Genomic DNA, 15,229 nt, shown 5'->3' on the forward strand with positions numbered 1-15,229 from the left:
TTCCGCAGCCCTGTGGTTTCATTAAGGTGGAAAGCGTATGGATATCCTTTATCTATCTCCTTATCCTCCTATCGCCGACGTACTGGGAATAACAATCTTTAGCATCCGTCCAAAGCCACCCACTGCGCTGCGCGGAAGGCAACATGAGAGTGGCGTTTGCTTTCTCCTGCTCGACCCTACTCCACGTGTTGTGTCTGATCTGCCTGCATAAAATGGCTGGAAGTCCTATTTGAAACTCTGCGTATACTTTATCGATCAATGGGAAGCGGATATGGACCGCTTGATGCGTATCGTTCGTCTCTGTCTTCTGCTAAAGAGATGACGAGAAAGTGGGAAATTACTAGGCACTGACTAGTGATCAAGTTGGTCCTTGGTCGCAGGAAAAACCAATGGATTCTTGTAAAGTGGTGATTGAGTAAAAAGTTATCTGGTTACAACTTACAGTTCTGCTTGTTCCGATCTGAGTCCTTTCTACACGTTGCTGCTCTCTTTCATGTTGTCAAGCTTTTCTTCCATATTGCCGAGCTCTTCAATCATGTTGTCAAACAGGCTAAGTCTAAATTATAATTTACTCATAAGATAGGTTCTCGTCAATCAAATTAAAAGACATTCGACGTGGAAACCATGCTACCTAACTAAGAAGGTCTTAACTATGTTAATCAGGGAGGAGACCACTACTCACCTTCTTATCCCATTGAGTTCCCATTTGAAAGAAAATCTGCGGATCCCTGAATCACAACCCGAATGTCAAGACTAACCTCTAGAATATATGTGAGTTGATTACGATGAAATAAATTTATAAAAGAGGACAAGAGTTCGAATCTTGATGAAGCTGAGTAATATCCTTCTCCATCGTAAGACTGAAATGACGGATTTCATCCTTTTACAGAAGAAAAGTCAAAGCTAAATTTAATCTTAAGGTTTGTGGGAATAATAAGTTGAGTCTTCTCACTCACTCTATTAGAATAATTTTCTTCTATTATGAAAATATTATCTAAGGACAAAAATTAAAAGAGTAATTTTTTTATTTTCATGGTCATTAAAAAATATATTATTAAAAAAGTGATCCGTATTTTAAAAATATCCTAATTCAATTTTATTATAATATTTGATCCAAATTGTTTTAATATGCAATAATTAAAGTCTTCATCAAATTGCACTAATAATATTTGAATAATTTTGATACATTAAATTAATTTTAACAAATAAAAATTATTTTATTTTTATTTTTTTAAGTGATGTATTTTTTTAGTGAATAAAAATAAAGGACCTTTTTAAATTTTTGATATATTTTTTACATGATTTGTTTTTACATCTCACTTACCAATTAAATAACCACCATAGAAATAAAAAACCAGTCAAAATTATCTAAGCTCATTTTTACGAAGAGGGCTCCGTAAATTAGCGATTTTCCCAAATTGCCCTTAAGCGCGCCCTCCTAATCATCGGCGCCTGAGAGCCGGAGAAGCGGCTGGAAGAGTTGCTGGGTGGGAGTCGACGGAGGTGCGGGAGTGGCGCGGTAGCAGTCTCACTTCGATCTCCTCGCCGACTCCGTCAAATCCGCCCTCCTGCCGGCGGCTCGTGAGGATCGCCGAGTCCTCCTTCTGGGTTCACCTCGCTGCCGCCTGGGCCGCCTTCCTACTCTGCGTCTATATCCTCTCCGCCAATCGTTTCGCTTCCTGGCCCTGTTCGTGGGCGCGGCTTCGCCGCAAGTGTTGAAGATGTTGCTGCTGCAGATGCCGAGGCAACCGATGCAGATCGATGCGACGAATAGCCGGAACCTGAGCCAGAAGTTGGGGCCGGCGAAGAGGCGAACCTGCTGCAACAAGGGTACGGAGGGCCACCGCGGGTGTCGATGATAAGACGGCGGCGCCTGATGGAGGCGATTTGAGAAAAATTGATAATTTGGGGGTGCCCTTTGTTAATTTTTGATAATTCGGGGCGCCCTTTCTTCTATGCATTATTGAAATAAGGCGGCGGCGGCTTCCACTGCACGAAGCACCACTTCCGGAATAGTTTGTCGGTGGGTATCCTCCTCGTCCCTGCCTCGCTCATCGCATCGCATCGCATCTCACTGGTGTGGTGGCCAACATCTCGAGTGAAGGATGCTTCAGTTCCCGGCGTTCATGCGGCAGATGACGTCTCCTCCACTCATCCCCACTTCCACCCTGCTCCCCGTCGCTGCACACGCCCACAACGATGACGAATCTCTCACCGTCTTGGAAGCCGAGCACGAAGAAAAGGCAATCTTTCCTATTTTTATGCTTCCTCGCATCATATCCTTCTTCCTTTATCTTCGTTCTCGAATCTAGGGTTTCTGATTTCGAGTTTTTATTGACCAAATATTCTGATAGCATTATTCTCACCTGATGATAATGGCTAATTTTGATCCTCTAATGTGAATGCTTGTCATTCGGAATGGTACACTGATCACTTTGAGGATCAAAGCCTTTGATTTCTTAGAGTTTTTTTTTTTTATGGAACATCAGAAAATAGGTATCTGTTTCTTTACACAAACCACAAAGGTCTTCGGGATATTAGTAGCTTTTGCAGTGGTTTATCCTTTTAATATACAAACATCAATATTATCATCAACCAATGGTATCTAGAATTGCCCGTATTGCGCCCTATGTCGTCCTAATGGTGGGAAAAGGAGGTAGTTTTACTAAGGCCTATCTATGACTACTGTGTGATAAAGTTTGTTTATTTAGTATCCTAGATGCATAAATATCATTATTGTTCTTTTCCACTTATCCAAATTGATGAAATCAGGAAATTCTTCTTAGAGATATCTTCTATTAGTGTGGTCAAGTATGAAATCAAATTAGACAAATGTAATATACATTGCCTCGACGATGGATACAACTCCTTTTAGATTATTTTTTGTAAGACAAATTAGATGGAAAAAATATCTTAAAAACAAGAGTTTGGTTTTTTGTTTTAATAATTAAGGAGGTTGATGTGTCTTTCTGTTGTTTTGTTTACTAATTGCAAACCATTAGATTAAAACGAATAACTTATATCAAGGGTAGGCATCCAGAAAAATGTGTTTAAATTAGGATTATGAGGATGAGATATTAAAGTTTGTCTACAGATTGATGTAATATTGTTTAAGGTGATTTTATCAGAAGGTAACCTATGTGCCATTTGGGTAGATTTATCATGATGCTATATTTGTTCTTACTTTATTCCTTCTCGAGTTCGATACAAGGTAATATAATATTAATATTCAAATAAATTAGATCAATTTTTGTTCCATCAACTAGAATTTACTTTGCCCCCCAATTTCCTTCTGCCATCCACTCTAATCAATTCACTTCATCTAACTATAGAATTTATTGATCGCCTTTTTAAACATGCCCATATCATATAGTAGCTATTGCCCAATATCATTCTTATATATAGAATCTTTAAGTAGAGCTTCTATTGATGGCAAACCCAACATAATCGATATTAGATAAAAACATTAATAATCAGATTTTTATGCATAAAGTAAGCCTGGAACACCTTATACACTAACCATTTGCAAGTGAAGTGACTGCGATCAGCATGTGCTTAGGTGTTCGAGCTCAGGTAACTAAGAGTCACATCTAGCCACATGCAAGTGAAGTGACTATGGGACAAAAAGTACTTAGGTGCTCATATAAAGAGTCATCTAGTCCTAAGACAACTTTCACCATGAAGAAATTTACTGCTAGAATTTAAGATTGATGATGACAATGGTAATTGGATTATAGTCAGTTTCATTTTGCTCTGCTTAAGTCAATGAAGTCCTAAATAGAGAAGTCATCTTGTTTGAGATTGAAGATGCTGACTGTTATCTTGTTTGGAGACTAAAGATTCATTTGTGTCATAATAGTCCATTTGCTTGTTGCTATAAAGGAAAGAGAAATCACAATAAAATAAACATGAAATTCCATCCCAATGAAAAGCCAAGAAGAAATGGAAAACTTTTTCAAGGAACTAATAGAATCCAATCAATTTTGTCTGATTTCTAGCCAAATCTTTGACCGAGATATTTGTGATCTTTTCTTTTTGTCTTCTGATGGACCAAGTTGGGGTTTCCAATTTCACAGTCAAACTGGATCATCTATTGACCAATAGAGTTGATTGTTTACCCAAATTAGAATTAATAATCTAGATTGGAATCAACTGGTCCGCAAACTATGATTAAGATGACAAAATGACTTAACATACCAAGTGTAACATCAGTGATAGTAGAATATACTTTTTTGGCTCAAATAGTTCTAGCAGTGACATACTTTCATTGTTGTGCAATAAAAGATAGCCATAATATTGGCAAGACCAGCATAGCTTACCTTCACCATGCTAGGGTCTGGGATGGTGCTTCCTATGTTCCCATTATTGTGGAAGAATTTTGTCTAGATTAAATCTTTCTGTCTTATTGTTCAGATTATTCATTACTTTCTGCTCCTATCTTTCTAGCCACACTTCTTCTGGAGAAAGTAATCTTTGAATTAATCAATTTAGCACTCGATGATCTACTAGTCCCACAAATGAAGGTTCTTGTAGTTCATTAGATGAATTTGTTCATTTATATTTCACCCTGTTTATAATTCTTTTACTTTTTCTCATAAATCTCACATGGAATTTTTTCAAGTAAAAGGAAGCTTCACGTCTGCCTTTTTCTCAGTTAACTTGGTAATCTTTAATCCATTTCAGTGAAAAGCCTTTGCTTACCAAGGCAGAATTTTTCTTGCACTTCAGAGTTTAGAGCCAACTGTTACATTTTTTTCTTCTTCTTCCTCATCGTTCAGAACTTGGTTCTAGATAAGTTAAGGATCATATCCATCAAAAAACATTATTTTTAAGATCTGTGGTTAGACTACATAATAAGTAGATTCCTGTTCCCTCATTTTTAGTCTACTTTTATTTGGGTGCTTGATCTGGGTTTGTCAATTTGTTTGTTTGACTCTGCATTTATCTTCGCTGCCCTGCAGTTGAGTGAAATTAGGAAGGGGAACGTAAACCAGACGGTCATCGGCAAAAAAGTCGCCGATAACAAGGAGGAACTGGAAGCTGGTGCAGAAGATGATGATGTGGACAACGTCGGCGACTCAGAAGGCGATGAGTTCGAGCAGGAAACTGGTTGACGCACACCTCCCTGTGTCTACTACTTAAGCACTTCTTCAATCTGCAATGTTTAACATTTTAAATTGTAACAGATGCTTATCGACGCGAAGTTAATGGTCGATTTAGAATTTAAACATGCAGGCAGAAGCAAGTCCATGTGACAAATCCTTGGTTTCCAAACCCTCCCCGACACAACGAGGAGCCAAAGTTAATGCAAGTTCACAGAAGCAGCGCGACCAGCAGGGAACAATCTCTGATCGCGGACAGTGTAATCATTCCAAATCATAGTCATGCACTAGTAGTGCTTCACTCCCTCCCTCTACAAGCCAGCAAGCCATGGATAGTTGGATACCGAGACGAGCAGTAACTCCCTGACCATTCTTTCCCTAGACACAGTGACAGCTCTTAGCTGGCCTGCATTCATTCCACACTTCATCTCCATCCCTCCCTCCTCTGCAGATTAAATTCAGATATCTCATATTTACTATCCGATTAATACAGACAAAGTGCAAGACATAACGCAGGAGGACCTGCGATCTAAGCCGAAAGGTCAACTCAAACCTAAACCTACGCGAGGGAGAATTGCAGCTTCTTCCACAGAAGCGAGCGTAATTGCATGCATGCATGCATCTCTTCGACTTGTACAATAAATTGAGTACGACTCCTGTTTTACGTGGAAATCGATGAGAAGAGAGAGCACTGGCCGGCCTTCGTTGGGAAACGCAATCACAGCGCATGCTCACTCTTTAGCCTCCATAGATAGATAGATATAGATAGATAGATAGATGGATGAAGCATGTACACGCACAAGATTAATTAATTGCTCAAACTGCCGATCCAATTCTACGGTTTTCGAAGTGGGATAGGGATATTATTGAGCCGTTAAATCGGAATAATTAATTTCCATAATTATTTATGATTAATTTCATGAGTGGAGCACTCGAAAACCTCAACTCCCGATTAATTGATTGATTAATTTGCTTCTATAAATATACGTACGCCCTCCGGTTACCGGCCACCGTCGTGTGCGCCTTTTGGCTTGGTTGCTCTCCGACGGCATGGAGGATCATGGCGATGACAGCCATCCCAATGGGCGGATGGCCAGCGGAAGCAGTGGCAGCAGGAGAGGGGGCTCCGGGAGCAAGAGCGGCACGCGTTACCGTGGCGTCCGGCGCCGCCCGTGGGGGCGCTACGCGGCGGAGATCCGCGACCCGCAGTCGAAGGAGCGGCGCTGGTTGGGTACCTTCGACACGGCGGAGCAGGCGGCCTGTGCTTACGACATTGCGGCGCGCGCCATGCGCGGCCTCAAGGCGCGGACTAACTTCCACTACTACCCACCTATAATTATCTCCTCCTCCCCCGACGCCGGCCAACCTCCCTCCGCCGCCTCCGCTGCCATTCTTCACTCCGCAGACTGGCCTTGGCCCGACACTTCGCTTCTTCTTCGCGATCTCGCCGACCATTCGATCCCTAATTTCAACGCTTGCCCTTCCTGCTCCCTCCATTCCGGCTCGATCGCCGCCTCTGCTGCTCCCTCGTACCACTTGAGCAGTAATACGAGTTGGGCCGCTGCCGCCACTCCAGCACCACCGCCCGCAGCTACCGACCTCGTCGCCGTCGACGGCGAAGGCGACTTCTTTCACACGGAGCCTCCCGGCTCCGGCCTCCTGCAAGAGATCGTCAACGGCTTCCGGCGACAGAGCAAGCAAACCGAAAAACCCCGCGCTCCCATTCATCTGGTGCAAGACGACAAGATCTCCACCTTCGACTACTCCGTCTCGGACGGCAGTAGTTCTTCCATCTGCGACGCCGGCGGCGACTTCCCCGTGATCCCCCCGGGCCTCCTCGAGGACATCATCCAGTACCCGGACTTCTTCGAGCTCTCATCCACCAACTTGCACCGAGCTTAATCAAAACGCTTCCAATTTCCTTGCACGTTAGAGATGGAAGAACAAGGCGATTATATTGGATCAGTGATATCCATGCATGATATCTGTATAATTAAAAGTTCTTAGACATGCATGCAATTGCATGGTGAAGTTTGAATGTGTGTGTGCATGGTTACTGTTAATGCTGCAGCAGGTAGAAGAACAGAATATGTTTGAGTTGACAAAAATGAAAGATGGTTAATTTCTTGTCAAATCACAAGGTCAATTTGTTGCATCAGTTGCACTGTTTTCCAAGATGGTTTTTACTGAACTGAGGCCAACATCCATATCTCTAATGTCACCGCTCAAACCTCATTACTGTCACAGGAGAGAGAGAACACACAGTTCGAGGAAATTAAGAAGAGTAGCTGAGAGCTGGTTTTAGCGTTTCCATGACTTTAATTACAATCACGGGACGTAATTAGTGCCAAATGATTAATTCTGATGCAGGTGATGATAACTCTTCACATGGTATTAGTGGGTGATTAGTGCAGAATATTTTGGCTTTGACAGCTTGATGTTTTTGCAGACGTTATTTAAAGCTAAGGCAGAGTTTGTCTGGAATTTTATCTTTCCAGGTACTTGCTCATCGTACAGTATAATTAGTTTTATGCAGTACTAGTAGAAAATTGTGAACAACACGCAGCTTTCGAATTAATTGTTTTTGGTCGTCCTAATTTTTTTATAAAAGAAATTCAAGAAATTCATCCGTCGAAATTGAATTTCTATCTTTAGATGTCTAAACACCAAAGGCATTGATTGGTTTGCATGTGGCTAATGCAATCTGTAGTTGATGATTAATCTTCTAGTAAAATTCGTCGTTCCAACGATCTTATATGATCGGCCTTGTAATTATTTATGAGAAAATAAATTAAAAAATTATAATTGATCATAATAAAAAAGAGATGATTGATCTTTTCACACTTTTCAATGGTTGCATCTGTCTTCATAAACTTAATTTCTCTTTAGTTTATCAAAAATTGATTGTATATTAATTCTCTAGTGTTGTAATAGACAGATAATATCAGTAGATTTTTATTCATCTGGTTAGTGATTACAAATCAGTGATTGTACAATAACATCATTGTCTAAGAGTGATCAACATAATCATAGAAGAAATATGGTAAAAATGCATTCGCCATACGACTAATACTGAATACTATCATGATATATTAGGATCAAATAATCCGTACATAAGAGTGAAAATAAACATGTCTTCTATTTCAGCTTAAATACATTTAACTTCATCTACAAAATAGAACCTCAGTTCCACCATAGTTAGCAGCAGTCAAGAAAGCTCATTCTTCAAAATGAGTTCTTGCTTAGATTTTTTTTTTTGTCTTTTAAAAACCTTTTGTACTTACAAGTGAGGCGACTGCCCCAAAAGCTATACAAGTAGTAAAAAAACTAAAGTAACAAGAAAAAGACGTTTTTGTCCGTCGTACAGATTGCTATAGACAAACTGGGAAAAAGAACATGGATGAAGATTTACAATGTACTCGATCTCTGGCGATAGAAAGCTTAAAGGCTTTATATATGCATCACAGACAGGCTTGCTTTGACATCATTTTTCTATGGTTCAATTAGTAGCCCTGTAGCTGAGTGCATAGGCTTGTCAAAGGAACATATCGCACAGAAGTTTCACTGTGAATGCTGATGGATCCATCTGGGTTCTTGTCCACCACCTTCAAGTCCTGGAAGTAGCTTCCAACGGGAATGACCATTCTTCCACCAGGTTTTAACTGCTCAAGCAATGCTGGAGGGATTTCAGGCGCAGCGGCACCGACATGAATGGCATCGTAAGGCGCCAATTCAGGCCAACCGAGTCTTCCATCTGCAGCCGACTGACTTGTCAAAACTTTGAGTCAAGTTTTATTGCATCAATTTAGTAGCCATATACATTATTGATTCTATTTTCATTCTGTATGCTACAAAGTGAGTTATAACATTCCTACTATTTATGATTGTTGCACATATGCAAGAATGTTCCTAGTAATACCTTGCATAGATGCTGATGGATAGTGCTCAATAGTGGAATACAATTTATATAACTAACTTCATTTAGTTGAAAATATGAGTTAACGATAATGATAATGTACACATAAGTGAACGCCATTAAATTTCACCATGCTATGTTTTAGTGAACATGGACTCAATCCCTGAGCGTATAATTCCTACTATTTATGATTGTTTCACCATGCTATGTTTTAGTGCATCTAGTATGTGGGTGTATAATTATTGCATCACTAAAATCTAAGTGGCAGCTAAGATGTTAGTTGGTAAAAATACCACATTCTTAAGTAAAAGAAGGAAAAAAGTGGGGAAAAAAGATAATGAGGAAAAATGGGGGAAAAAAGATAATGGAATGGCATTACATGGGAGTATTTAAAAAAAAAAAACTTGCAGGAGCAACTAAGAGTAACTAGGTGTAGCTCCATTATAAATAAAATGATAAAACAAGTTGAGATGATATTGTTATGATCAAAAGCAACTACTAAGTCTATAATTAGAAGAGTTGTATTGTTAGGGTGGAAAATGCAAATAGTAAGGGGAGACAAATGTTTGTTTAACGAAATAAAAAATGACAAAACTGTATTCATAGGATTCATATAGGTCACCTGAAATAGTTAGGGCAAACACGACTTCTTAAAGTTACATGTGCAATACTATTTCTAATAACAAGCTAGGTCTTTGTAAATTAGAAGCTCACTTACCACCAACATGCACAGAGAGAACACCATCCTTGAGTAATGATGCTGCAGCACTTTGCTTTATGCTACTAATAGAAGAAGCAACAAGTTCTGGTATGTGTTCGACACCCACTGCATGACCATGTGGTCCAACCATCAATGCAAAGCACGCCGTTAGGTAACCAGTCCCTAGAATGGGAAACAAAAGAACTGCTGCTTAGTGTTTCAATTTGTAAAGATAGAATCAATTTCTCATCTGTAACTAATGTTAAATGTAAATGGTGTGCAAGTTCAAGACTAAGAATCTGTAACTAATGTTAAATAAAAGACCGTTAGTTCAAGACTAAGTGTGCTACAAACTGGTTGTTAGAAGGACAATGACAATGAGAAGCATCATCAAAACCTGAAACCCACTTTGACGGCATGTCTTCCTGTTGAACAAAAGAACATGGTCCTTGAGTCCTTTGTGATTACCATCTTCAGTCATGCAATGGGGGACACAAAATAGATATCCAAGATGTGCTACAAACTAGTTGTTAAAGAAACAATGACAATGAGAAGCATCATTATAAAAGTCAAACCCAACACCAACATTGATGTTGTGTCTTATTGTCGAACAAAAGAACATGGTCCACGAGTCCTTTGTGGCTACCATCTTACTTCAGTCAGTCGTGCAAACAGGGCCACAATAATAGATATCCAAGATGTTTAATCAACTTGCAGAAAAATGCAACAATATTTATAAGTAATAATAAGCACAGATGCTTAGGATTCAGTAACATTCAGGGGCCTATCCATTTACTTAATCATTTGGGATCCAAAATGTATAATTTAGGAAGTCACTACCAAATATCCATCTCAATAACATTCATGCAATTCTTGAATAGATACGAAGAGTGTAAAGTGTCTCTATGAAATAATTTACGGTTTGTGATTGCCAATATGTGCATCCTAAATACTTCCTATGGCGGTACGTGCAATAATTAATCTTCAATCTGGTGCAAACAAACTGCAATACCCACTATTGTCAAATAATTTGAATCTATTATGGATTTCCAATGAACTGTTTCTGAAAACCTAACCAACCTTAGTTGATCAGCCCAGTGTGTCCAATCCATCACACATTTGCATTACATGCTTATCAAGGAACGATTTATCTCAACACATAGAGCAAGTATTATACCACAAAAGTACATTTTCATTGTCCTAAAAACCACAAGAATGATAATATTAAACCATTTATGTATCTTATAGAATTTTTTTGCAAGAATCATCTACAATACTTGAATCATTACACCTAGCCTTTGTCATTAATTGATGACCTTGCATTCTTCAGTTATGAATATTATCTAACTTCCTCACAGATGGTCATGGGGCCGACTGTGTGAGGCCGCTGGGGTGGCGGATTCCACCTTTTGCTGAAATGAATATCATCTAAATGAAATTAGAGGCACAATAGTAGAATTCAAATTTATGGTTTTCCCTACAATGTTAGTTTCATAACCTATCACCTAACATGGATGCTTTTTTCTTTTTTTATCCCCAATATGGGGGAAAAAACACCACCATTAATACATTCTTATAATAATGTACCTGAACCGATATCCAGGGCACGCATGCCTGGTTGTAGATGTTCTTTCAATAGTTCAAGACAAGTTGCATGCATATGAGGAGCAGATATTGTAGCATTATAACCTATTGGCATTGGACTATCCAAGTATGCAGGACAGCCTTCAGGTACAAACAAGGCACGATTAATAGTCTTCATTACTTCTGCAACTTTACTTGATTGGATTGCACCATACTGTTTCAACTGCTCCACCAAACCTTCATTTGTATCAATTGATCCCCGTGACTGCAACAAAGCACAAAAATAACAATGCCTATTATTAAATTATGTTAAATTGGGCAAATTGGAGAAAGAGATAAACTAATAATCACAGAACAGTATAGCCTAGAAATTCATGAATAGCAACTGAAATTATTGCAAAGAAGAAGAAAGATGCATCAGGTTAGATTTAGTTTTTATTTCCTTCTGTTTTAAGGTATAGATGCAGGGATCTTACAACTGATTAATGAATATCTTCTGCCCAAATACAAGGCAATGGTGTTGTGTAATAACTTTGTTGTCGTAAGATGAAATCAATGAGTGATCACATAGAACAACCAGATACAAGGAAATATGCCATGCTGAACCATGTGAGAAAGGAAGTGATGGATAGAATAGAAACACTTGGAATAGGTAAATAACTTAAATCATCAAACCTTGTTGCTTACAGATAGCAAAACTACATAGGCTTCACAATATGAGAACATGAGGAGCATGAGAGGAAAAAGATGATAATTGGGTAATTAGCATCACATATCATTGGGACCAATTAGTCAATTACAAAAGCAAATACTAATTCACCCAATCATATTTAATAAAAGAAGAATAAATACAAAGCCAAAATTCATTGCATCAATATGATTCCTTAACCATTGAAAATTAATGTATCAAATTAAACAACTTAATAAAGTGCATGACGTATCTATTGAATTGGCACCAAGAACACCTTAACTCATTGAAAGGAAAAATATTATTAACTAAAAGATGATTGAGTAGAAAGCATCCGAACCCATTTTATAAGTACAACTTAGTTATCCCAAATATCTCTTATAAACTCAAATTAAATATAAACAACTTTTTTTAGAATTTAAAATAACAAAATTTCTAAATTATAAAAAAAATGTATATGTCATTCAATCCCACCAAGAAGAATACAACCCTATCGAGACTTGCCAAATCATACTCTGCAATGCCAGACATAGATGTGAAGTGGTTAGCAATCTTTTCAAAATGCCCACCCTAATTGGTTAATGTCAAAATGCCCCATAATTTCCGTTGTGTTGTTAAGTTGTCCCTTATCTAAGACCAAAATACCTATTTACCCTTCTAAGTTACTATCTAAACCACTTATTTACTAATGGAAAGGGGGGTATTTTGACAACAAAACGAAAACCTTATGGCGCATTTTGATATTAATCAAAATTTGCACCATTTTGAAAAAGCCAGTAAACATTGAAGGCATTCTGAAAATTACCTTGTTTTACAGTTGCCCTTAAGAGAACGTGAATCTAATGTGTCTATCTGATAATATCATTAATGCAAGGGTCCTAAAACAAATGAGAGCTCTTGTAGAAAATCCTCAAGGCCTCGATGACTATATTAGCCATGTGCATTCTCAGTCATTCATGGAAAATCCCACCCTACATCCAATTTCATGTGTAGGAGTTTGTGTGAGTTTACTTCTCAGCTAGCTAAATCCCTCCACCCCTCAAGATCACTCACTGCTCTGCACCTCCAAGCATATTGTCTTCAACCACTATGAGCTCCCTCCCTAACTCCCCATATTAATAACTCATCACCACCCTACGTCATTGATCCTACAAGCTGATGATCCCCCTTATCCATGTCTGCTTAATAGTTGATGTTGATTCTTGCCAATAATTACCTCCTCCCTTATGAGGTTAACGAAACACCCTTCTTTCTCCTAGTTCAAACCATCTTCTAACAAGACGAATAAGGGTGAGGTGGAAGAGTGGTGTTGGTACATTCAATTGGAGGAGTGGATTTCCATCCAAATATTCAAGAAAATTCCCTCTACTGGAAGGGCATAAACTTGGCCTCCATCATCCCCTAGTGAGAGACTTACATGCTCTCTATCATCATGGGGAGGTCTAGTCACCGTAGTCCAAGAAGAATAATATCTAATCAGAGAAAGCTTGAGACTTAAGAGATCAGAATTGTAATCTTCAATGCATTTGACGTCATGTTGGAATTGTATAAGAAGCAAATGCCAATGTTAAAGTTTAACTTCAATTTACTCATTTTTAATTCCCAATCAAACAGGTTTAATCAATTTGTCTAGCTTAACCATTGATCTAATAACATTGTTGTTTCAATCTATGATTTGATTTTTAAAACATTGGGATGAGGATCCTTGCTTTTTAAAACATTGGGATGGGGATCCCTACTGAGTGAGAGGGAGGAGTAAAATGTGAGACTCTCAAACACTTCGATGAGACTAGAAATTTGAACCATAACCACTCTGTTAGAAATAATTTGGCCTCAAGCAAGCAATAAGGCCCATGGGGTTTTCTCTGAGCAACTAGACGCTCTCGTAAAAAAGAAAGTTAATCAAACAACACTCGGACTCAAGGAAGTCTCTTCTAGTCGAAGACATCTAGATTCTTGGACATGTCTGATGTGTGACACATTAGTTGCAAATGGTTGCCTTGTAATTAATTCAACCAATTGTGTTTCATTCAATGCTTGGGCTGCACAAAAGCATTCCTCTCTATGGCCAAGTGTGTACCAACCATGTTGGCCACTAGAAAAATTATAATCCAACCTTTCCACCCTAGGCCTATGAAAAGCTAGCTAAATGGTGCGGCCAAGATACTATCAATTCTTTCTAACAATTGGCTCTCATAGGCTCTTGGATTTAGTGTCAAACACCTAGCATCAGTTTTGTTTTTGTGGGGCAAAGGAATGCGAACTCTCTGTCTCTCACACTAGTACATCCGCTTAAACCAATTTCTACTTCTGTAGTTCTGTGGAGGTAAACAGATCACATAATTAGGGACAGGTGGGATCTATCCCTCCCTTCATAAAAAACATCAGCTTAAATCCATATGTTACTATCCAAATCTCAGCATGTATATAGCAAGAAGATTAACAGCGCTCAGTGTTTCCTTGCTCCAGAGTAAGAAACCCGGCACCAATTAGTTGCTATACTTTCTGCTTTCACTCACTCGAAATTAAATTCCATAAAAGAAGAGAGCATAAGCTCGTTGCCCACGGCCAATTAGAACAGCAAAACACAAACTCAAGACACTATACCTCACGGAGACCTTGTTCTGCACCCAATTCGGAATACATGCAACGCAGGACCAGATTAAAAGCAAGTTACACGGAAAACCCGACCAGAAGACGACAACGGGAAAGAGTAAAAAGTTAGTAAGGAGCGAAGTACCTCCATTCTAGTTGTAAATCGGTGGAAAAACTGGCAGTGGCTTGCAAGCTTGGTATAAGGTGAAGAGGACGAGGAGGCAGGAGGAAACAGCGAATGGATGAACACCCCAGGAGTTCTTTCTCGCCGGCGATTCTTGAGCGGAGCGCACAGTCCTGCAAATCGAGAGGCCACGGCGGCCATGGCGTCGTCTTCTCCAGTCAAAAAGGGCGTGGCTCCAGGCGACAGCCGACAGGTGTAGATCTAGAAGACTCCACCGCGAGATTTTGCCCGCCGAGCCATTCGGTCAAATTACATGTTACTACATAAAGTTTCCAAAATAGCCCGTCCAAAATTTTATTGGCAAACTTTTTAAAATCACACACTCAAATTTTAAAATAGCCAAAAGGCACCTTTTATACTAAAATCATAGTTTTTTTTTCAACTTCGAACATAAACAAATAAATTTTTATTATCTTTTGCAATTTAGATTTGGAAAAATAAATAAATTATAAGAGTGGCA

General features: G+C 39.0%; 3 protein-coding genes across 4 annotated transcripts; 2 read left to right on the top strand and 1 right to left on the bottom strand.

Annotated features, from left to right (window-relative positions):
* Positions 1-1,516: 1,516 nt before the first annotated feature.
* On the top strand, positions 1,517-5,259 carry LOC141845551 (uncharacterized). The gene is made up of 2 exons (XM_074733610.1): positions 1,517-2,243; positions 4,962-5,259. Exons 1-2 carry the CDS (start codon positions 2,106-2,108, stop codon positions 5,112-5,114), a joined length of 291 nt encoding a protein of 96 aa, XP_074589711.1. The 5' UTR covers positions 1,517-2,105; the 3' UTR covers positions 5,115-5,259.
* An 893-nt stretch (positions 5,260-6,152) lies between these two features.
* LOC141844762 (ethylene-responsive transcription factor ESR1-like) lies at positions 6,153-7,004 on the top strand. The gene has a single exon (XM_074732757.1). It carries the CDS (start codon positions 6,153-6,155, stop codon positions 7,002-7,004), a length of 852 nt encoding a protein of 283 aa, XP_074588858.1.
* A 1,223-nt stretch (positions 7,005-8,227) lies between these two features.
* LOC141845114 (protein-L-isoaspartate O-methyltransferase-like) lies at positions 8,228-14,948 on the bottom strand. 2 transcript variants are annotated; one of them, XM_074733163.1, is made up of 4 exons: positions 14,731-14,948; positions 11,408-11,567; positions 9,737-9,901; positions 8,228-8,856 (listed from the first exon to the last, which is right to left on the bottom strand). In XM_074733163.1, exons 1-4 carry the CDS (start codon positions 14,908-14,910, stop codon positions 8,606-8,608), a joined length of 756 nt encoding a protein of 251 aa, XP_074589264.1. In that variant the 5' UTR covers positions 14,911-14,948; the 3' UTR covers positions 8,228-8,605. The 2 variants fall into 2 exon arrangements, with proteins under 2 accessions (XP_074589264.1, XP_074589263.1); XM_074733162.1 differs by having other exon boundaries at positions 11,306-11,567.
* Between the last annotated feature and the right edge of the window lie 281 nt (positions 14,949-15,229).

This window comes from Curcuma longa, chromosome 14 (genome assembly GCF_044706935.1).
Source record: "Curcuma longa cultivar G26 ecotype Majalengka, Jawa Barat chromosome 14, ITB_CL_G26_1.1, whole genome shotgun sequence".
Lineage (NCBI taxonomy): Eukaryota > Viridiplantae > Streptophyta > Magnoliopsida > Zingiberales > Zingiberaceae > Curcuma > Curcuma longa.